This window comes from Rhinoderma darwinii, chromosome 2 (genome assembly GCF_050947455.1).
Source record: "Rhinoderma darwinii isolate aRhiDar2 chromosome 2, aRhiDar2.hap1, whole genome shotgun sequence".
NCBI classification, from domain to species: domain Eukaryota; kingdom Metazoa; phylum Chordata; class Amphibia; order Anura; family Rhinodermatidae; genus Rhinoderma; species Rhinoderma darwinii.
In genome coordinates, this window is record NC_134688.1 from 199969140 (window position 1) to 199994291 (window position 25152).

The window sequence follows — 25152 nt, forward strand, 5'->3', positions numbered from 1 at the left end:
TGGTCTCTCTATTTTTTTTGTGTCTATTTTGGAGTTGGAGCGGCTACGAAACGCTGGTTGAAATTTTTTTCCTGATATAACGATCTCCATGAGTGTTTCTTGGGACTGTGATGTGCTGCTGATCTCTTTTCTGTCTATAGCTAGAGAGCGCGGAGATCAGAGAAGGAGCAAAGTTTTGGACAACTTCTCACATATATTCCAGTAATTTGTTATTTCCTGTGGTGGTTGGACCAGGTGTACATTGCACGGAGCTTTTGCGTACATATTACACACTTGAACTGAGCTATCCGCATGCGACCACTGGGCAGCTTCAACATATGTCTGTTGCAGATTAATGGCACATTGTCCTCTGGCTGATTGAAGCCACCCTGTGGCCCCATGTTCATGGCTCATTGCAGGTATGATAAGCAGCAGTGACAAGAAGCAGCCATTGTGAATGTCAACCAGAACAACTTTTTGGATGAATATGCAACCATTTACGTTGTTGTTTGGAGCCCTACACATCAATACAAATATCTGTTAAAACCCCAAGGCCATTGACAAGAATATTTTGTAAAACATTCTTCCTTGAGGACAAACCACACCAGATGGATGGCGCGAAGTCAATGCATCAAGCGTTAAAATAGCATGATTTTCAAGTGCAAAAATTTGAATAAACGTGACTTTTAGCTGCTGCGATTTTCCAGCAATGAAAAGATGAAGCAGAAGAAAACCAGATAAAAGCAAAGTGTGAACATAACTTAAAGAGGCTCTGTCACCAGATTTTGCAACCCCTATCTCCTATTGCAGCAGATCGGCGCTGCAATGGAGATAAGAGTAACGTTGTTTTTTTTTTTTTTAAAACTAGCATTTCTGGCCAAGTTATTACCATTTTTATATTTATATAAATGAGGCTTTCTAAAGTACAACTGGGCGTGTTTAGAGTAAAAGTACAACTGGGCGTGTATTATATGCGTACATCGGGGCGTTTTTACTTCTTTTACTAGCTGGGCGTTGTGTATAGAAGTATCATCCACTTCTCTACACAACGCCCAGCTTCTGGCAGTGCACAGACACAGCGTGTTCGAGAGATCACGCTGTGACGTCACTCACTTCCTGCCCCAGGTCCTGCATCGTGTCGGACCAGCGAGGACACATCGGCACCAGTTGATTCTGCAGCAGCATCGGCGTTTGCAGGTAAGTAGCTACATCGACTTACCTGCAAACGCCGATGCTGCTGCAGAATCAAATGTAGCCTCTGGTGCCGATGTGTGCTCGCTGGTCCGACACGATGCAGGACCTGGGGAAGTGACGTCACAGCGTGATCTCTCGAGAACACGCTGTGTGTCTGTGCACTGCCAGAAGCTGGGCGTTGTGTAGAGAAGTGGATGATACGTCTATACACAACGCCCAGCTAGTAAAAAGAAGTAAAAACGCCCCGAAGTACGCACATAATACACGCCCAGTTGTACTTTTACTTTAAACACGCCCAGTTGTACTTTAGAAAGCCTCATTTACATAAATATAAAAATGGTCATAACTTGGCCAAAAATGCTCGTTTTTAAAAAACAAAACAAAAAACGTTACTCTTATCTCCATTGCAGCGCCGATCTGCTGCAATAGGAGATAGGGGTTGTAAAATCTGGTGACAGAGCCTCTTTAAGTGTGCCAGCCATCAATAGGTTAAACACAATATGACTATAAAAAAACAAACAAAAAAACAAACAATAAATGAATAAGTTAAATAAAACTTTATAATACAACCAAAATTTCAGAAAAAAACAAATAAGTACCAACATACTAGAAAGCTGCAGTGTTTAAAAAACAAAAAACACGCAACATTAGCAGAACAGGATATCATGCACTTCTAAAACTAACTTAATATCAGCAAAAATAAAGCACTGTATAAACAAGAAGTGCGCCAACAGAACCTGCATATGAAACTTTCACAGTAAAATGAGTGGGCCTTATTTATGAAAAATACTGCTGGGAGAAAGACACCTTGGTCGTGGTTGCTATAGGCAACACGCTTTCCCTGCTTCATAAATAAGACCCAGTGTGGGTTCATAAGGATTGTAAGTACATACTCCGAGAAAATAAGATCCTTTCTACGCAACAGGTTACACTTCGATTTAAGAAATGACAAACACCTACAGTATACTACATGCCTTCTTGTACAGGAGGTAGCCATTTGGAGCACGGTATCAATGTTCACGAGTTCAAAAGCGGCTTCGCCAGTGTGTAGGTAATATCAATGCTTCTCAACATTATGATCTTCTGCTTTGCAAAGGAAATCCTTTTTTTATGTTTTAGAGAAACATGGTCTCAACATTGTGAACATTCAAACTTATTTTTCCAACTTTTTCTATTAAGCGATCTAAATTCCTGTTCTTGAAGCACAGCGAGGACTTGTTTTAGTGTGAGGAAGAAACAAATGATCACACGCTAGGGCACCTACATTTTCTAGTGCAGAGTGAAATGTTGAAGTCTATAAACAAGAGTTCAATAAAGTTAGTGCTCCTCATGAACCTCTTCCTGAACGCCGACAACAGGCTTACTTACATCATCTTTGTGGCGGCTGTCACAATGTGTTTGGTGTTTTTTGAAGCCCCTTGGATGATCAGTTTGAAAATTACATCTATGACATTTATACAAACCTTTCGTGTGCGAAGAGAGATGGTTTTTCAGATGGGTCTCCATTACAAATGTCTTCCCACACGTCTTACATACGAAAGGACTAGGCATGTTATGTCTGGTGATCAAATGGTGCAAAATAGGCCCTCTTTTTAATGGTCTACATTCACACAACATGCAAGTATATCTGCCTTTAATACGTTTAACATGCTTCATTATTTCTTCATCTTTCAGAAAAGCATCTTTATCATCGGATACATCCAAAGTGTCTGGAGCACTCAGAGAAACATCACCAGAGTCTGAAGTGTCAAGTCCGTCTTTGGACCAGGATGGAGTACCGGCATAATCTGAAAAATGTGCAGCTCCTGACAAGCGTGCCGAATTAGCCAGACTCTTCGATGTATCGACCAAGTCTCTTGGACGTATAGATGTACACTCATCGGACGTTCCATCTTCTGAAAATGGTGAGGAATTCTTTAATACAGATGTATCAGCATCTTCAACATACTCAGAGTCTTTTGATTGAGTTGGCGTTGAATTACCCTCTAAATATTTTGGCATATCTTTTGATTGAGGAGAACAGTCATCCTCTTCTGAAAATTCCATAATGCTCTTGGACATTGCTGGGGCTTCATCATCATCATCACCATCGTCATCATCATCACCATCGTCATCATCATCATCATCACCATCGTCGTCATCTTCTGAAAACTCCATAATGTCCTTTGATAAATCTGGGGTTTCTTCCTCTTCTGAAAACTCCATAACATTTCTTGATGCATTTCTAGTTTCTTCCTCTTCAGAGAAATCCATTAAATTTTTAGAGGCATTTGTAGTCTCTAAATGCTTATGTTTATTAATGACCTCTTCTTCTTCTGAAAACTCCAGGTCATCTTTTAACAATGCTATATTATCTTCCATGTCGTCATCAGAAAATTCCATTAATGCTTTAACTGGGGCTGACAGCTCCTCTTCCTCAGATGAATCTTCTGGCTTTGACTGAGCTGGAGCACTTTCATCTTCAGATATATTATCTACATTTTTTTCTTCCAGCGGCATCTCATCTTCAGAAATATCCTCAAAACCTCTGGACAGGTCAGGTAACACATCATCTTCTGAAGACTCTTGAACATCTTTTGACTGGGTTACAGTTTCGTCGTCAGAAAAATGTGGTATACCACCAGGCAGGGCAGGTTCGTCATCTTCATCCGAAAACTCTGGTATATCTTTTGACAGTGAAGAAGCGACATCATTATCAGAAAACTCCATCCCGAGGTTTGCCTGTGCAGATTTCTCAGTGCTGATGTTATCACTGCTGCTGCTAGATTCAGGATCACAGCTAGAGTCTTTGGTTTCTGGGAAGACTGCCCGTTCTGGCTCTATGCTGCTGCTTTTTAATTTAATAGCAGAATTTTCCTGGCTCACCTGGCATGGCACGGTTTCTGGCCAAGAAGTGAGTGTGTCATTATCCTCAGATTTTACTTCTTTCAATTTGAACTTCTCATCTACAGATTTTTCAACTTCACTGGCCATATTTTCTGAATCATTTCTTTCAGAGCCCTGTAACAAAGCTTGTTCCAATTTAGGCTCTACACTAGGTTTTGGGTTCTTGATCAACTTGTCAGGTGCTGCATGCTTACCCAAGATATGATAATACACATTGGAAAACATTTTGCTTGTGAAAAAACATCTGTGACAGTGGAACAATCGTGCACTTTTCTGGTAAAACACCAGTTTTCCTAAACCACCAGTATCAATTTCTTCACAAAATTCTGGATGTATAGTTCCCATGTGGATCTGCACACTCTTATAGTCTGTGCCATGAAAGTTGCACCGGTTGCATTCCAGCTGATTACATTTTTGTAGGACTTCCATTGTTCAATTGGCACCACCAATGTCTAGTCCACAAGTGATGTATGAACAATCTACAGGAAACAAAAAAGTTAACATATAAAAGTCAATCAGTGGAAAAACATATACATGAAGAAAAGGTTTAGCATACATGATTAAATTATTCTTGTCACTGTGGCTTTCAAAATACCAAGTCAAATGGACACTAACTTTTCAAACAACTTCTGCTTATCTAATAGTATACCGGATATAAAACAACTTTATAAATTTACTTACTGTTAAAATGTAGTTGTTTATCCATGCAAATCCTGTGGGAAGTTACTGCCACTAGGTGTCTCCCTTCCTGTAATATGTGGTCCACCCGCTGTTGTCAAGCAATGTCTGTCCCTGGTTACAGAGCAGAATTGACAGGCTGTAGAAGATGGAGGTGTGTCATTTCACTGCCTGCCAATACAAGTCTAAGGAGAGGGGAAGGGGAGGAGGGAGCAGAGAGAGAGTGAGTCAGAAACACATGCTGCATGTAAGTCTATATATATGATAAAGATAGGAGAGCAGGTTTCTCCTATTCTGTGTGCAGTGTATAGAAGACATGACAGCTGTTAGGCTCCGCCCACTAGCTCAGAGAAACCGGAGGATTAAAGACAGCCTGCAGAGGGGAAAACTGCCAACAAAAAAAAAAAAATGCAGAATACAAGTCATATAATGACTATAAATAGTGTTATTCCACATGTACACACATGTGACAGCTTATTCTGAAAAGTTACCACCTGAAAAGTTAGCTACGTTTTACCTCAAGGCTTATTTTTTTTATTATAACAGACTTAAATCTATATCACCGTTTATATCCTGATTTCAATAGCGACAGTGACAATGGTATATATGTGCATAGAGTAAAATATTACACCAGACAGAAATCAGAAGAAAACAGGTCATTAAAATGCTGTAGTAGTGCAGCCACGGGGATTGTACTTGTAACTTCAAGAGATCATAGCTCAAAGATGATATTAACAGTGGCCTACACATTTATAACGTACAGTAAGGAACCTTATATAAATGTCTTTTGGTAGGTCTCCTTTAACGTGCGTAAAACACAAGAATACTACTATTACACCTACTGCGGAATCCAACCTTTTAGAAGAACTCCAAACACAATATGGCTTAAAGCGGATCTGTCACCTTGTAATGCAGGCCTGTCTGAGAACAGCATAAAGTAGTGATAGAGTCGCTAATTTCTGCAGTCTGTGGGGGAAGTTAAAGTGTAGCTAAACGTTAGACAAACTTCTGACACGTCATAGTGACATGTCAGAAGTTTGGATTGGTCGGGGTCCGAGCACAGAGACCCCTACCAATCGCTAGAACGAAGCAGCTGAAGAGTTCGTGTGAGCGCTCAGTCTCCTCACATCTGTTCGACTTTTTCCGGAAATAAATGTATCGGAGTATGGACTCAATAGAAAGTCTATGAGCCCGTATGCCGATACGTCAGCTTTCCGGAAAAAGCCGAACAGACACGAAGCGGCTGAGCGCTTCAGCTGCTTTGTTCTAGCGATTGGTGGGGGTCCGAGCACTGACATGTCAGAAGTTTGTCAAACGTTTAGGTACACTTTAACAATGTATTTGCCATTTCTCTAAGGGGCTGTTCACATCAGCGTTGGCTTTCCGTTCCGGGGTTCCGTTGGAGGTTTCCGTCGGGTGAACCCCCTGCAACAGAAAGTCAAACTGAAACCACAGCTTCCGTTTCCGTCACCATTGATATCAATGGTGACGGAAACATTGCTAATGGTTTCCGTTCATCACCGTTCCAGCAGGTTTACGTTTTAATGACGGAATCAATAGCACAGTCGACTGCGCTATTGATTCCGTTGGAAAAACAGGAACCTCTCCATTCCGACTTATACATGGTCCAGAATGAAGGATCCCCCTCTGCGACGTCCATATGCTCGATCGTCATGAGACAACCCCTTTAAAAGGGCATATGGAAATTATATGGCACTCTGGAGCTCTCCTTCCATTAGCCAACGCAGACAGCTGCTGGTAAGAGGGTTTTCTCCTGTGGAAGACCAGAAAAACTATAGATTACATAGTCACCCACTCGCTTGAGTGGGTGTTGTGAAACACCACATTTCCCATCCTTGTCGAGTTGAGGGGCCCGCAGCTTCCCATGTCAACCCACCACTAATTGTCCTGTGAATGCCTAGTGCCAAGCATTTCGCATGATGCAACACCGGAATTTGTTTAAAAAATGCACAGCAGTGGAGGACTACACAAAATCCATAGTTGCGACTTCTGGAAGTGCCCTACCCAATGCTGGACTACAGGCCCCAATGTGGCCCCTTCACATCACGCTAGTACCGTACGTTTATAAGCAAAGCTCCCACTGCACACGATAAACGCACCCCTAGGGCTCAATTAGCCCGACAGAGACCTAAAGAGTGTCCAAGTGCTTCCGACGCTCGGGCCAGGGACCCCAGTATTGTAGATTCTGACATCGATGTCCGTATATGAACAGTGACGTCAGGAGCTTTCCCGGGCACAGCGCGTCAGACGATGTAACCCACTGTATGCCAGCGGAACACGTTTCAGCCTTACATTGGAGGTACACAGCAAGAGCCCAGGGGTATACCTCCAATGGAAGGCAGAAAGGTGATGTAAAGGGGGCCTAAGTCACCCTCTAGCCATAGCCCTGTCTTCAATTTGCCCTCCAGCCGAAACTTGTATAAACATCATATAAAAGTAATACAATATTATGCCAAGGGGTATAGCTCCTCAGAACGTGTACATTACCAGCGCTATCACACCCACTCGCTAGAGAGCCTAGCCTATACCACAAACAAGACGTCACGGCTGTAAGAACGTCGGTGTAATAACGTACACAACATACGTCACGCCATGGCGCTGTCATCCGCACCTATTCACATATCACTACAAGAACCGCGCTCACCTGCACACGCCGCCAGCAGCCGCCCCTTTGTACACTACGTCAGTTAGTAGGCGACGGGACACGGAGCCTATTAGAATCAAGTAAGTCTACGTCATCACGCAAGGCGCCGCATTTTTGGGGCGGGACACGGCTGTGTACTTGGATGGAAAGAGTCGTCCATATTGTGGTTGTCAACTCGTACGAGATTCGCTGCATCATCATAAATATCATAACATACGCGTGAAATATATTTATGTAATCGTATATGAATCAGTTTTGGCTAGAATTACGGGCCAAGTTCACATTTCCGATTTACACAATAAAGGCGCATTATTAAGCAAAAATGCACCAGAATTCTTAAGTATATTGTGGCACAAAAATGTACATGACGTGGGCCAAATGCACTTAAACAATTTTTGCGACTATGTTCACTATTGCATTTTAAAATCTCTCTAGAAAAAAAACGGGAATTTCAAAGAATTTGTTAAATGTGCAAAATTTATTAGAGCTGTGTGATATTTTTGTGTGAAAAATTGTGACGTACACATACAGCAGTCATGAGGTGTGGGCAGCAAATTACACCAAATATATCACGCCATGTGTGTCATTTTGATAATTTGATCTTCCAAATTTGCACCATTTTTGCTGTGTCATAAATTGATGCATCACACTACAGTATTCCTATATCTCCGCCAGTGTGGTCCTGTTGCATGTTTTTCATGACAAAGTCTTAGGCCTCATTCACACGGCAGGGTTTCCCGGCCGTTCATAAATCGGCCGGCACCCGGCTGCATTAGGAATAATAGACCCCTAATGGGGCTATTCACACGACCGATTTTTTGACGGCCGGGAAAACCGGCCGTCAAAAAATAGGACATGCTCTATCTTCGCCCGGCCGCCCGGCTCCCATAGAAGTCTATGGGGCCGGGTATTACACGGCCATCACCGGGATGTGTCCCGAGTGATGGCCGGGTTTTCCGGCGCTTGCGCTCTTATCTCCTCACAGCGCAGAGTGCATGTGAGGAGGAGGAGTTGATGCCATTCTGACGAATGGCATCGCTGTACACTGTGTGGCAGGGCCGGGGTGTACAGCAGGTGGAAGGGAGCGCTGCGCTGACTCCCTTCCCCTGCTTGAAAAGCACCCTGGCCCGGCGACACCTTCGATGGCGCCGCTAGCAGCTGCAGCGGCTGCTACTACTGTAGCGACGCCACTATAGCAGAGCAGGGAGGTATCTCCCTGCTCTGCTATGTGCTAGCCGCACTTTACCTCCTTGAAGGAGCGGAATTCCTGTGTTTTTGGGGATTCCGCTCCTGGACAGAGCGCTTGATGTCTCTGTCCATATCTGGGCAGTGACATCAGGGGAAACTCCTGAAGCGGAATCCCCGAACACATGGGGATTCCCCTTCAGGAGTTGCCGCTGATGTCACTGTCCGGATCTGCCCGGCCCGGCACGGATGCAAAACTTAATGCAAACCGGCCGGGCAAAATGGCCGATTTTACCGGCCGACACTCGGGCTCGGGAACGACCCGGTCGTGTGAATCCCGCCTTACGCCTCATTCACACGACAGGGTCCGAGTGGCGGCCGATAAAATGGGCCGTTTTGCATCCGTTTTTAACGGCCGATTTTGACCTGTTTTTTCCCCTGTCCGTTTTAAAATCTGATGAATTTCATTTAAATTTGTTGCCACACACAGCCCTCTGTAGATAATGCCACACAGCACCCTGTAGGTAATGCCACCCATTCCCCTGTAGGTAATGCCACCCAGCCCCCTGTAGGTAATGCCACACAGCCCCCTGTTGGTAATTCCACCCAGCCGCCTGCAGGTAATGCCAGCCAGCCCCCTACAGGTAATGCCCCCCAGCCCCCTGTAGGTAATGCCACCCAGCCCCCTGTAGGTAATGCCACCCTGCCCCCTGCAGGTAATGCCACCCAGCCCCCTGCAGGTAATGACACCCTGCCCCCTGTAGGTAATACCACCCTGCCCCCTGCAGGTAATGCCTCCCAGCCCCCTGTAGGTAATGACACCCTGCCCCCCCCTGTAGGTAATGCCACCCTGCCCCCTGTAGGTAATGCCACCCTGCCCCCTGTAGGTGATGCAACCAAGTCCCCTGTAGGTGATGCCACCAAGTCCCCTGTAGGTAATGCCACACAGCCCCCTGTAGGTTGCACCCATCCACCCCCTTCCAGGAGAAGTCACTGACTTCAATGTCCATATATGGACAGTTTAGTCACTGACTTCTCCTGGAGAGGAATCCCCGGCCACAGGGTCGGGGATTCCGCTTCTGAAGTGAGTGACGTCACTGTGTCCATATATGGACAGTGTAGTCCCTCACTTCTCCTGTAGCGGAATCCCTGGCCATAGAGTCGGGGATTCCGCTTCTGAAGTGAGTGACGTCACTGTGTCCATATATGGACAGTGTAGTCACTCACTTCTCCTGTAGCGGAATCCCTGGCCATAGAGTCGGGGATTCCGCTTCAGAAGTAAGTGACGTCGCTGTGTCCATATATGGACAGTGTAGTCACTCACTTCTCCTGTAGCGGAATCCCCGGCCATAGAGTCGGGGATTCCGCTTCAGAAGTGAGTGACGTCGCTGTGTCCATATATGGACAGTGTAGTCACTCACTTCTCCTGTAGCGGAATCCCCGGCCATAGAGTCGGGGATTCCGCTTCAGAAGTGAGTGACGTCGCTGTGTCCATATATGCACAGTGTAGTCACTCACTTCTCCTGTAGCGGAATCCCCGGCCATAGAGTCGGGGATTCCACTTCAGAAGTGAGTGACGTCGCTGTGTCCATATATGGACAGTGTAGTCACTCACTTCTGTAGCGGAATCCCCAATCCCTAGCCGGGGACTGGGGATTCCGACTCCTACAGGGAGCAAAAAAAGACCCTCCTCCTCCTCACATGCACTCTGCACTGTGAGGAGGAGGAGGAGAGAGAGCGCGAGCGACGGAATACATGGCCGTCACTCAGGACACATTCCGGTGATGGCCGTGTATTACCCGGCCCTGTAGACTTCTATGGGAGCCGGGCGGCCGGGTAAACGTCCGAAAATAGGGCATGTCCTATTTTTTGACGGCCAGGTTTCCCGGGCCGTCAAAAATTAAAAAAATCGGTCGTGTGAATAGCCCCATTAGAGGTCTATTGTTCCTACTGCAGCCGGGTGAACGGCCGTCACCCAGCCGGGAAACCCTGTCGTGTGAATAAGGGCTAAGGCCTCATGCACACGACCATAGCCGTGTGCACGGCCGTGATTTTCGGGTCGGCCGGCTGTGGACTGTTATTTTCAATGAGCCCGGAGCACAGAACACGGCCGTAATAAGACAGGTCCGTTCTTTCTGCGGTGCGGGCTCCTGTGCCATGCACGGACCGTATAAACTACGGTCGTGTGAATGGCCCCATAGAAATGAATATTCTCCCATGGATTTTCGGGGGAATTGCGGCCGCAAAAACACGTTCGTGTGAATGGGGCCTAAGGCTATGTTCACATGTGGCGGAATTTTTCCGCTGCAAATGTTGGTGTAGATTTGGGGCAATTACGCAACGAATCTGAAGCAACATTTGCATAGTTGACAGGTAATTCAGACTTTGCAGAAAAGACAGCAGACTTCAGTTTTTGCATTGCAAAGACTGAAATCCGCAGTGAAATTCCGCTTCTCCGCAACGTCATGAGCATGCTGCGAAGGGAAAATTCTGCACTGTAGCCTAAATTCCGCACAGTTATTTTATGCAACGTCTGAACTAACTTTCCTAAAAATATATAGAAAAAATTTAAAAAACGGCTGCTGCAGAGTTCCACTGTGGACTGTCCACATGGGAGGCCAACAGTAATTCCGCCAAGTCTGAACGTGACCTTATTGCTCTCAGTAAGGCCGGGTTCTCACGTAAACGCTGTGGAATTTCCATAACGGAATTGTGTGTGGACATTCCGCAGCATTTACAGTAGCATCAAAGTGGATGAGATTCAGAAAATCTCATGCCCACGCTGCGGAAATTTGTTTTTCATCATAACCGTTAATAAAATGACACGTGGTGCGGAATTTATATCCACAACATGTCAATTTATGCTGCGTTTTTGTTGCTTTTCTGTTGTGAGTTTTCCACATTAAATTCAATGGGAATGCAAAACCTGCAAAAGAAAGACAGTTTTGCGGCGGAATCGCAGCTATTCCCCCGAAAAAATTTGCAGCTCAGAAAAAAATAAAATAAATCATATTTACCCAGAACTCTCTCCTTCTTCCTACAGTCTGGCCTCCTGGGATGACGTTTCATCCCATGTGACCTCTGCAGCCAATCACAGGCTGCAGCGTCACATGGCCTGCAACATCATCCAGGAAGGCCGGACTTCGCGCAAAGAAGAGGGAGGGGGTAAGTATGAACAGCTTTTTTTTTTCAGAGTGCTGCCTTCTGCAGTGGAAATTCCGTTTGAAAAACTGCACCACAACGTGGTGCGGTTTTTTCGGACGTAAAGTGCTCCAAGTTCTAGGTATCCAACCCATAAGGCCTTACTCAGACGGACATATTATACGTTCATGTACTGTCCATTAAAAAAGCGGACAGCACACAGACCTATGCAATTCAATCGGGCTATTCCCACGTCCATGGTTTTTCACGCAGCGTGTGTCTCTTGCGAGAAACTCACTGTATGTCTGTAAACTGAAGTGTCCCTTTAGAAAGATAGTACATATACATTTATATGTGTGTATATATATATATATATATATATATATATATATATATATATATATATATCTGTGTCCCATAAACCAGGGCTGTAGAAACAAATTGTTATTGGCCGCACGATTTTGCAGTTAAACATCGGTTTGTGTGTCTATTAAGATTGATTGTTAATGGCCACGCAGTTTTGCGGGTAAAACTGCTGTTTACCTGCAAAATCGTGCAGCCAATAATAATCTGTTTGAAAGCCTTTACCGATCACCCGTGGCTGAGGTTTGGGCACACCGCTACGTGGGACCGTACCCTGATTGTGCTACAACATGCCGTCCTTATTGATGTCAAATAATCACTAGCCAATTGTCATCGTCCACAGTGACATATTGACATAACGTGCCAAGGCCGCAGTTGGCTGATGTGGTCACGTGATGTCATTATAGATGCATATCATGACATCCAAATTTATACACAGGAGCAATTGTTGCCAACAGAGACCAATGGTGGGGGACCCGAGCAGAATTTCAAAGGTATGTTTATTCGAAAGTTTGTTCTCTTTTTTTTTTTACTTTTTTTTAACCTCTTCAGGACCAAGCTCATTTTGGTCTTCAGGACCAGCCCCATTTTTTCAAATCTGACATGTGTCACATTATGTGGTAATAACTTTGGCATGCTTTTACCTATCCAGACGATTCTGACATTGTTTTCTCGTGACATATTAGACTTTATGTTAGTGGAAAAATATGGTCGATAAATTCATTGCTTATTTGTGAAAAACACCAAAATTTTGAGAAAATGTTATAAAATTATGATTTTTCTAAATTTAAATGTTTCTCCTTGTAAAACAGATAGCAATACCACACAAAATAGTTATTAATTAACATCCCCCATATGTCTACTTTAGATTGGCATCGTTTTTTGTACGTCCTTTTATTTTTCTAGGAAGTTACAAGGCTTAGAACTTCAGCAGCAATTTCTTACATTTTCAAGAAAATTTCCAAAAGCTATTTTTACGAAGACCAGTTCAGTTCTGAAGTGGCTTTGAGGGGCCCATATATTTAAAACCCGATAAAACACCCCATTTTAAATACTGCACCCCTCATAGTATTCAAAACAGCATTCAGAAAGTGTTTTAACCCTTCAGGCGTTTCACAGGAATTAAAGCAAAGTAGAGGTGAAATGTACAAATTTCATTTTTTTTGCTAAATACAGTCAAAAATAGTGTAGTATCGTGTTAGCCAGAGACAATATGCAATGTTAAATACTTTTGTATCAAAAAAGACAAAAGTATAATAGGTATGATACCTTTATTGGCTAACCATAAAAGTTCTATATGCAAGCTTTCAGAGCACAGAGGCTCCTTCTTCAGGCAGTTTACAAATGAATGACTTAGAAAAAAGCACAACATTTAGATGTTACACAAAGACAATTAGTACATGAAGTGATATATCATTAAGATAAGCCGGGGCAATAAAACTGAGGTTATAGGGGTGATGACTTAGGAGTAGAGGCATCTGGAGTCAGTCTGATGGGGGATGTGACGTGTGTCCATGTAGTGGCTCATAAATCCTGGTGTTAGATTGAGGCCTTGTGTCAATGACTGGAATTTTATCATCATCTTGAATTCTCAAATTTTTCTTTCTCTTTTGTTTTTCCCAAATTATGCAGACCTGTACCAACATCTTGTCATCAAACACAATCCACATACCAAAGACGCAGCAGGACAATAAAACCACTGGCACATTCCCCTGTACATCCTCCAATGTAGTGTACATGATCCTGTGTACAAGGTGCATAGATAAAGGAATCTACATTGGAGAAACAATACAAAAGCTACAAACCAGGATGAATCTTCACGGACATACAATAAAACAGGAGGTGGATACACCCGTGGGAAAACACTTCTCTGGACCTCATCACAGTTTGGCAGATTTAAAAGTCCTAATACTAAAGGGTCATTTTAAAAACAACAGAGAGAGAAAAATTTGGGAATTCAAGATGATGATAAAATTCCAGTCATTGACACAAGGCCTCAATCTAACACCTGGATTTATGAGCCACTACATGGACACACGTCACATCCCCCATCAGATTGACTCCAAATGCCTTAAAGGGAATGTGTCGCTAGAAATTTTATTATTTTATTTTTTAGTTAAACAGTTAGTATGTAAATGATTACACATTGTTCTAATTTTTTTACATTTTTTCACAAGTCCGGAAATATTATAAATTAGATTCTAATTTATAACATTTCCATGTGCTGGTCACTAGAGGGATCAATTCCCGAAATTGCAGCATTGGCATGTGGTAAAGCAACCTCATTGCTTTATGCTGCAAAATTGGAGAAGACACACTCGCTCTAGTGTCCTCACACTATCCCCCCTCCTTTATCCTGGCTAGTGCCAGGAGAAAGGAGAGGGTTGAATGTTCAAACCTCCTACACTGTGTGCTGCCATTTTTTGAGCGAATGCACAGTGTAGGAGGATTAGATACAGTGGTAATCAGACAGTATAACACGAACATACATACACATCACATACACATACATAAATTACCTGCTCCTGCCGTCGCTATCGCCGCCGCCGCTGCCTCCGCTCCTAGTCCTTGCCTCTGAACATATGGACGGAAGCCGCGACCGTAAGTAGTCGTCTTACTGTCCGGCCGCGGCTTCCGGTCCATATGAAAATAGTGCCGGATGTCGCTCTGCCAAAGACCTTCCTTTTGGTCTGTGTGGGAGCGGCGCATGCACCGTTCCCACACAGACGGCGTACGCTATAGTGAATGGAATGGCTCCCGTTCGCATTCTCTATGGGGATGTATGTGCCGTATTCCATCTCTGTATGTGTCGTTAATCGACACAGAGATGAAAAACAAATGGCAGCCCCCATAGAGAAGTAAAAGAAAAAACTAAAACACAAAAACACAAATAAATAAAATTTATTTTAATGACATACTAAAAGCAATAACATATAAACATTTTTTTTTTTCGTGACACCTTCCTTTTAACTCCTAAGTCATCACCCCTATAACCTCAGTTTTATTGCCCCGGCTTATCTTAATGATGTATCACCTCATGTACTAATTGTCTTTGTGTAACATCTAAATGTTGTGCTTTTTTCTAAGTCATTCATTTGTAAACTGCCTGAAGAAGGATGAATACCCATAACTACGTGTGGACAAATCACACATCCAAACAGGAATAAATACAACAAGTACACATTTGTACCTTGTAATAATGACAATACTTTATTCAAATGCACATAAAAAAAAAATTGGCCATCAAGACCTAAAATAAGACACACAATTTAAAATGCATAGATGTGGAGCACATAGAGCCTATTGTGAGTAGAATATACTCAGTAGATAACAACATCAAAATATATAGAGGGTAACTCGGGAAGGCATATACAAATGAAAGGATTCAAATACCACAAGTGTGTTACTTACACCCAAGCCTTCACAAGAAATCAGGGGCGTAGCTAGAGGCTCATGGGCCCCGATGCAAAAATTCTTACTGGGCCCCCCCCCCCCCCGCAAACTTCTCATGGCTGACGGTCCGCTTTCAGCTGCATCGCTGGGTCTCCTAAGTGACCCAACAATGCAGCACTAGCAGCCGGGGCGTCACTAAGGCTGGGTTCACACACACTATTTACGGACGTAATTCGGGCGTTTTAGCATTGAATTACGTCCGAAAATGCGGCTCAAAAGCGTCGGCAAACATCTGCCCATTCATTTGAATGGGTCTTACGATGTTCTGTGCCGACGGTCATTTTTTTTTACGCGCCACTGTCAAAAGGCGGCGCGTAAAAAAGTGCCTGTCACTTCTTCAGACGTAAATGGAGCCGTTTTCCATGGACTCCATGGAAAACCAGCTTCAATTACTTCCGTAATGGACGCAGCGAAAGACGCCTGCACATGCCATTACGGCTGAAATTACGGTGCTGTTTTCTCCTGAAAACAGCACAGTAATTTCAGCTGTAACGGACTCTGCCGTGTGAACATACCCTCAGGGCTTAAAATGTCCGGGAAATAGCCCCAATACATATGTGTCCGCCCCAAAAAAAAATGTGTATATGAGACAGCATAGCATATCTATAGCACTACGACACTATAAACTATGGATAGGATTAGATACAGTGGCTCAGCAGACAGTATCACACATGATAGGATTAGATACAGTGGCTCAGAAGGCAGTATCACACATGATAGGATTAGATACACAGCTCAGCAGACAGTATCACACATGATAGGATTAGATACAGTGGCCCAGCAGACAGTATCACACATGATAGGATTAGATACAGTGGCTCAGCAGACAGTACCACACATGATAGGATTAGATACAGTGGCTCAGCAGACAGTACCACACATGATAGGATTAGATACAGTGGCTCAGCAGACAGTACCACACATGATAGGATTAGATACAGTGGCTCAGCAGACAGTATCACACATGATAGGATTAGATACAGTGGCTCAGCAGACAGTACCACACATGATAGGATTAGATACAGTGGCTCAGCAGACAGTATCACACATGATAGGATTAGATACAGTGGCTCAGCAGACAGTATCAAACATGATCGGATTAGATATAGGGCCCAGCAGACAGTATCATACATGATTGGATTAGATACACAGCTCAGCAGACTGTATCACACATGATAGGATTAGATACAGGGCCCAGCTCGCTGACATTGCATCTCCAGCGCTGGACCCAGGATAGGTAAGAATAATAATTTTGCTTCTTTATGTGTTACTGATTATTTTTGTGTGTTTGTGTTTTTTTTTACAGGTTCGGTTGTTGGACTTCGGATACGAGGACTTCAATGACGGCGTTTTTTTTATTCTCAATAAAATGGTTAATGAGGGTTGTTTTTTTATTTCAATAAAATATTTTTTCTATGTGCTTGTATCTTTTTAAACTTTATTATCACCGCCTTAGTAATTGGCGCTGGCTGATTGACAACCTATTACTAAGGCGGGGCTTAATGTTAGCCGGTGCAGAGGCTACACTAACCCCCATTATTACCCCGGTACCCACCGCCACCAGGAGTACTGGGAAGAGCCGGGTACAAACCAGTACCCGACCATCTGTAGTGACGGGCAGGCACCGGGGTGGCCGCACGCTGGTAGTATTAGGCTGGGGAAGGCCAAAAACAGTGGCCCTTCCCACCCTTGTAATGCTGCCTGCTGCTGCTGTGTTGTATCTGGCTGGTTATGAAAATTGGGGGGGACCTGACATCGTTCTTTCCAATTATTATTATTTTTTTTAAATGACGTGCGGTCCCCCCCATTTTCATAACCAGCCAGATACAATAAAGCAGCAGCAGCCTAGCATCACCAGGGTAGGAAGGGCCACTGTTTTTGGCCTTTCCCCTCCTGATAATACCAGCCTGCGGCCACCCCAGTGGCCGACCATCACTACAGATTGTCAGGTACTGGATCGTACCCGGCTCTTCCCAGCACCCCTGGTGGCGGTGGGTACCGGGGTAATAAAGGGGGTTAGTGTTAGCCTCTGCATCCGCTAACACTAAGCCCCGCCTTAGCAATGGATGCTGTCAATCAGCCAGCGGCCATTACTAAGGCGGTAGTAATATAGTTTAAAAAAAAAACACAAAGACATTGAAAAAATATTTTATTGAAATAAAAAAAAACCCACACAACCCTCATTAACCATTTTATTGACAATAAAAAAAAAGCTGTCATCGAAGTAGTCCTGGAATCCGCCGTAGTCCAACGACCGAACCTGCAAGAAAACACACAAAAAATGATTAGTAACACGTGTGTTAGGGTATGTGCACAGACACTAATTACGTCCGTAATTGACGGACGTATTTCGGCCGCAAGTACCGGACCGAACACAGTGCAGGGAGCCGGGCTCCTAGCGTCGTACTTATGTACGACGCTAGGAGTCCCTGCCTCGCTGCCGGACAACTGTCCCGTACTGAAAACATGATTACAGTATGGGACAGTTGTCCTGCAGCGAGGCAGGGACTCCTAGCATCGTACATAACTATAATGCTAGGAGCCCGGCTCCCTGCACTGTGTTCGGTCCGGTACTTGCGGCCGAAATACGTCCGTCAATTACGGACGTAATTAGTGTCTGTGCACATACCCTGAGGCTTAGATACAGGGCCCATGTGTGATACTGTCTGTGGGACCCTGTATCTAAGCCTACCACAAGGTAGGCTTAGATACAGGGTCCAGCAGACAGTAATCTTATACAGTATAAGATTACTGTGTGCTGGGGCCCTGTATCTAAACCTACAGTGTGGTAGGCTTAGATACAGGGCCCAGCAGACAGGATCACACAATCTGTGATCCTGTCTCCTGGGCCCCCTAAGCCTGCTACATCGTAGGCTTAGGGGGTTGTGCAGTCCCTAAACATTGATGGCCTATCCACAGGATAGGCCATCAATAGCTGATGTGTCGCCCGGGACCCGCAAATCAGCTGTTTTGAAGGGGCCGCAGCACTCGTACGAGAGCTGCTTCCCCTTCATTTCACTACTCGCCCACACTGTGAATCGCAGACACCGATTCACAGTGTGACCGGAATGAAGGGGAGCAGCTCTCGTACGAGTGCTGCGGCCCCTTCAAAACAGCTGATTGGCGGGTCCCGGGAGTCGGACCCCGCCAGTCAGGGCTAACCTTACCTTCCTCTTCGACCGCGGCGGGAGTTCTGTAGTCTCGATGCTGTGCGCGGCGGCATAGCGCTGTGACGTCATGCGCTGCGCACAGCGCTTGACGTCAGGACCTCCGCTGCGATCCGGAACCAGGAAGGTAAGTAAAGTATGTTACTATAGTAACAGGGGCCCGCGGCCCGAGTTACTATAGTAACTTTTTATTGATGTGGTGCGGGGGGCCGTGGGCCCCCCTGGCTTCGGGGCCCGGTCGCAATTGCGACCGCTGCGACCCCTATAGCTACGCCAGTGCAAGAAATCAATTAAGCCAGGATAAGTATAGACAGGGGAAGGCACACCACACGCTGGTATACGTGTGAGTGTAAAGATATCAACAAAGAGTAGCCATAATGAAGCCTAATCCCAAAAAACTATACCAACCAGTATATGTCATGTTGAGCCTAGATATGAACACCACACTGCAAGCCCCGACGCACGTTTCGCGGTAGCTTTATCAAGGGGTAGTACTTGATTCTTCATTTCTCTTTTGATATGTGTGGACGTTTATTATAAGCGTTTATCGTTTGGTCTGTATCTTTATAGGTATTCATTCATGCCTGAAGAGGGAGCCTGTGTGCTCTGAAAGCTTGCATATAGAATTTTTATGGTTAGCCAATAAAGGTATCATACCTACTATACTTTTGTCTTTTTTGACACAAAAGTATTTAACATTGCATATTTTTTTTGCCGAAATTCATTTGCAACACATTTTTTTTGTAACACAGAAGGTTTTACCAGAGAAATGCAACTCAATATTTATTGCCAAATTCGTCAGTTTTTAGAAATATCCCACATGTCGTCCTAGTGTGGTAATGGACTGAAGCACAGGCCTCCGAAGCAAAGGAGCACCCCTCTTTTTTTTTTTGAATATATTTTAGGCACCATGTCAGGTTTGAAGAGGTCTTGTGGTGCCAAAACAGTGGAAAACCCATAAAAGTGACCCCATTTTGGAATCGACACTCCTCAAGGAATGTATCTAGGACTATAGTTAGCATTTTGACACCACGTTTTTTTTGCTAAATTTATTTGAATTAATCTGTAAAAAGTAAAATATTATTTTTTCTGAAAAAACATAACATTTTCACATTTTTACAAGGAATAAAGGAGTAAAAGCACCCCAACATTTGTACGGCAATACCAAATATGTGGTTGTAAACCGCTGTTTAGACCCACAGCAGGGCTCAGAAGGGATGGAGCACCATTTAGATTTCGGTGCGCAGATTTTGCTGGAATGGTTTTCGGTGCCATGTCGCGCTTGCAATGCACTCGAGGGACCAAAACAGTGGAAACCCCCCAAAAGTGACCCCATTTTGGAAACTACACACCTCCAGGAATTTATCTAGCAGTATAGTGAGCATTTTGACCCCACAGGTTTTTTGCTGAATTTATTGGAATTAGTCTGTTAAGATGAAAATCTACTTTTTTTTTTCTAAAAACAACATAGAATTTTCAAATTTTTACAAGGAATAAAGGAGAAAAAGAACCACAACATTTGTAAGGAAATTTCTCCCGATTACGACAATACCCCATATGTGGTCATAAACTTCTGTTTGGACATAAGGCAAGGCTTAAAATGGCAGGAGTGCTACTTGGCATGCAGACTTAGCTTGAAGGGTTTTTAGCTGCCATGAATGTCCTGAGATGTGACTTCGTTTTGGAAACGACACCTCTCAGGGCATTCATCTAGTGGTGTAGTGAGCATTTTGACCCCCACAGGCGTTTCATGGATTTTTTTAGAATTAGGCAGTGAAAATGAAAAATATTTTTTTTTCCAAAAGTATGTATTTTTAGCTCCCAATCTTTTATTTTCACGAGGGGTAATAGGAGAAAAAACACTGCTGTTTGGGCACATGGCAGAGCTCAATATACAATGAGCGCCATTTGGCTTTTAGAGCGCAGATTTAGCTGGATTGGTGTACACGCGCCATGTTGCATTTGCAGAGCCCCTGAGGTACCAGTGTACAGTAGAAACCCCTGAGAAGTGACCCCATTTTGGAAACTACACCCCTCAAGGCATTTATAATTTGCATGGACATATGACGGGGCTTAGGAGTGAAAGAGCACCATGCGCATTTGATGTCTATTTTGGTGATTTGCATAGCATTGGCCCATAATTGCAGGGCTCTGAGGTCAAATAGTAAAACAAACCCCCAAGTTGTGACCTCTAGTTTGGAAACTGCACCCCTCAAGGCATTTTTTAAGGTGTAGTGAGCATTTTGACAACACATTTTATTTATTAGAAATGAACGCTCTGCGGATGGTGCAAAGTGAAAATTGCAATTTTCCACTGATGTGCCATTTTAGTTCCCAATATGTTGTGCCCAGTTTCTGCTACTGCAGACAAATATCTCAAACTGTTAAGCGGGTTCTCCCGGGTATGGCGATGTCATATATGTGGATGAAAACTGGTGTAGGGTTCAGAAGGGAGTATAATAATGCAGTAAATAAATAATAATCCGCAGATGTGTGGCAAGTGTCTCACTGATAAATGGTGCCCGATCTTGAACCCCTTTTGGAACGCTCTGCACATTTTGTGTCACCATATTCTGAGAGCCAGAACTTTGTTCTTTTTTCTCCGCCTGAGCCGTGTGAGGGAGTATTTGTTGCGGGACAATCTGTAGTTTACATTTGTACCATTTTGGGGTACATGTGATTTTTTTAATCACTTTTTATTCCATTTTTTGGCAAGGAAGTTGACCAAAAACCGGCAATTCTGACAACGCTTTTTATTCTTTTTTTTATGGCGTTCACCCTGGGCTATAAATTACATTTACTTTATTCTGCGGGTTGATATGATTACGGCGATACCATATGTATATATTTTTTTATATTTTACAGCACAATAAAATCACTTTTTTAAAAAAACAAATCCTATATTTAGTTATTTTTTAACATTTTGATCAGTTTTTATTCTGTTTTGGGAGGGGTGGTGACCAAAAAATAGCGATTCTGGAATTGTTTTTTATTTTATGTTTTTACGGTGTTCAGTGTGCGGGGAAAATAACGTGATATCTTTATAGTCTGGGTCGTTACGGACGCGGCAATACCAAATAGGTGTACTTTTTTAATGTTTTGTTTTTTCCTAAAATAAAAGACTTATGGGAGAAAAGGCAGTTTTTGGTTTTTTTAACTTGAAACTTTTTTACATCTTTATTAACTTTCTTTTAACTTTATTTTTTGTCCCACTAGGGGGACTTGAAGGCATGAAGCCCTGATCACTATTCTAATACACTGCACTACCTACATAGTGCAGTGTATTAGAGCTGTCAGTGATTCACTGACAGCAAGCCTATTAGGATTCGCCTGCGGGCGGGAGCCTAATAGGCTTCCATAATAGGCAGACCAGGAGGCCATTGTTAGGCGTCCGGGTGCGATCTAAGCACCTAGATGCAGCGATCGCTTTTGTCCCACCTCTTGGCGGGGCCTAAAAGGCTTCTGTTATTGGCAGACTAGGAGGCCATTGTTAGGCCTCTGGTTGCCATAGCAACCACCAGCATCCCAGCGACGGGATGCCGACAGGCTAGAAACCATTTAGATTCTGCGATTCCCGCATCTAAGGGGTCAATCGGCAGGATCGGAGCCTAGCTCCGATCCTGGCCGTTACAGCGGTATGTCAGCTGTAATATACAGCTGACACCCGCTGGTGATGGCGCTGGCTCAGCCTCATGTACATTTACCTGAGAAGGCGCTAACACACTAGCGCTGACGACGTAACTGTACGTGATTGGGCGGGAAGGGGTTAAGACAACTCTATTAAGTTGTATTCAGCTATTGCCAAAAAATGCCTGTCATGGTTAACTTGTATTCCAACAATAGTTAAAGGGAACCTGTCACCAGCATGTCACCTATTAAACCAGCAATACCTGGAGGAAGTGGATGAAAAATCATTTCTATATAACCTATAATTATCTTCTAAGTCGGCTCTGTAGCTTTAGTATTCAGCTTTTTAGTGTTCCCACACCGTATGCTAATGAGCATAAAAGAGTCATATCTTCGCTTGAAAAGAGTCAAATTTTTGTTTGAAAAGAGTCATATCTTCATTCCTCAAGTCTTTCCTGGTTTTTCCCGCCTCCTTACTTTCGATTGATAGCTCCTCGCCTTCCCCAGCGCACAAAATCCTGCGCTTTGATGTCCTCTTCTGGGGTGTGCGCACAAAGGGACACTGGATTATTACGATAAGTCGGAAAATCTTTGCAGACCGTTATTTACAGTCGGAGGAGGAGTTTAGGAGAGGGGATAACGGCAATGAACTTTTGATAGCAGCGGCCAGTGAGGGATAAGTAAAGCTCAATAGGTGAAATGCTGGTGACAGGTTCCCTTATTAGACATTTCTGACATATCCACAATATATGCCATAAATGTCTGATAGATGCTGGCTTGAAAGGGGTATTTCCATCTTAGATATTTATGGCATATCCACAGAATGAAGGTCCCACCTCTCCCGACCTCGTCCTGCATTGTGAAAACACCTCTTCTGGAGAGAGTTGGGACCCCCCCATCCTGTGGATATGCCATAAATGTCTATGATGTGAATACCCCTTTAATTCTTGGATTTTACAGAGGAGTATGTTGCCCAAATTATGGGCATAAATCTATGTGTGCAGGATTGGAAAGTATATTGGAAAAATTTATAACTTTTTATATTATACATAACACTTATTTGCTGAAACCGGAATACCCCTTTAACTAGGAAATCATTTATAACTTTTGATTATACAAATAATATTTGGTCCATAACTGTTGCTGATCTGCCATCTAGTGGCAAGTTTTCAAATTACAAGTACTAACATGTTTTCCAAAAATAGGTATTGTATTTCTGCTAAATGGAATCTTTTCACAGGGACAGACCCCTTTAGGACTTCGGCCATATGTAGACTGCACTATGTATCTGAAATATGATCCTGCAGGCACTTTGTATGCTGAGAGTGGTGCCTCTGCTCGTAATAATAAGGCATGGAAATTCTGCTGCGTAATTAAGTGCACAAACTTACCCCCTCCCTCCTCTGAAGTCTGCCCTGTCCTGCCTGGATGACTTTTCAGGCCATGTGATGTTGCAGCTCATGATTGGCTGCAGTGGTCACATGGGATACAACGTCATCCAGGGAGGCCGGACTGCACGAAGAAGGAGGGCGTTCTGGGTAAGTATGTTTATTTGTTTTTTTCCTGCGTTATGATTTTTGCGGCATAAAAGCTGCAACACTTGGCTTTTTGTTGCAGGTTTTGCATCCCCATTGAATTCAATGGGGAAAACCCGCAGCAGAAAATCAATGAAAGCGCAGCATAAATTGACATGCTGCGGAATAAAATTCTGCAACGCTGGTCAATTTCTTAACGTTTACGCTGCGTTTTTTTCCTGCAGCATGGGCATGAGATTTACTAAATCTCACCCCCCTTGCTGCTACAGTAAACGCTACAGAATACCGTTGCGGAAATTCCGCAGCATTTACGCTATGTGGGAACCCGGCCTGAATACAAGAACTACTGACAGGTTTGAAATGTTCTTTAATAAAACTAAATTTATGATATGAATTGAGAAGAGAACAAATAAACTGTGTACCACGTATAAAGGTCGATTTTATTTGCAATATAAATGCACCATTTATGGTGCAGCACAGCAGCAAGAGTTGTTAAAGCTTTTCCTTATATTAACATCATTGATTGAGAGTGCTCATGTGTACAACAAAGTTTTCTCTACAGGGCATAAAATAAAGCTTTACTCTAATATTTGCTATACAGACAGCAAATTATGTAACATTCAGCACTCATTTTTTATAAAATCTATTGCTGACAGATGTTTTTTTTCATATTCTAATTGTGACATGTGACATCATGCAGCACATCTCATTAACATATAATTAACATATGAGGACCTACCACCTTTCCGGACATGTTTGTTTTAGTAAATAATTTTGTTCCCTATTAAATACAAATTCTGGAGCATTTTTTTCCGAGATCTCTCTGTTGTACTGTTCCTCTGTTATTTCTCCTAGAAATTTCTGAATGAATCCTACACAATCTGATACTGTCCAATCAGTGCTGGCAAAGTGAGACTGTGTAGGGACACGCCCTTTTGACAAGGGTAAATGATAACAGCCAGTTGTCAATTTAGTTATACATTTTTAGGAGGAATAACAGAGGAACGGCACAACGCAGAGTACTGAGAAAATATATTCTAGAATTGTTCTTTCATGGGAACACAAGAATTTACAAAATAGACATGTCGGGAGAGGTGACAGGTCCTCTTCAAGCCATATTATCAGATGAGTAAGAAATATTTATATTAAGTATCCATATCTAATCTCTATTCTCACCAAGTGTAAGGTTTTTTTGTCTCATTTTTCTAAGTATGCTCAAACGTATGCAAAAATTTTATGCAACTGTATACGAATAGAGCTGAATACATCTGCCATTAAC

At 43.4% G+C, this 25152-nt stretch overlaps 1 protein-coding gene and 1 non-coding gene across 11 annotated transcripts; both read right to left on the reverse strand.

Moving 5' to 3' along the window:
• Positions 1–1715: 1715 nt before the first annotated feature.
• Positions 1716–23790, reverse strand: CHAMP1 (chromosome alignment maintaining phosphoprotein 1). 10 transcript variants are annotated; one of them, XM_075852717.1, is made up of 3 exons: positions 23730–23790; positions 4741–4922; positions 1716–4538 (listed from the first exon to the last, which is right to left on the reverse strand). In XM_075852717.1, exon 3 carries the CDS (start codon positions 4486–4488, stop codon positions 2491–2493), a length of 1998 nt encoding a protein of 665 aa, XP_075708832.1. In that variant the 5' UTR covers positions 4489–4538; positions 4741–4922; positions 23730–23790; the 3' UTR covers positions 1716–2490. The 10 variants fall into 10 exon arrangements, with proteins under 10 accessions (XP_075708832.1, XP_075708836.1, XP_075708828.1 ...); XM_075852721.1 differs by having other exon boundaries at positions 4741–4876; positions 23730–23763; XM_075852713.1 differs by lacking the exon at positions 23730–23790 and adding an exon at positions 7403–7464.
• LOC142747820 (small nucleolar RNA SNORA5) lies at positions 18156–18264 on the reverse strand. Its single transcript, XR_012882056.1, has one exon. It is a non-coding gene; the product is annotated as a small nucleolar RNA SNORA5 (small nucleolar RNA).
• Positions 23791–25152: the final 1362 nt, after the last annotated feature.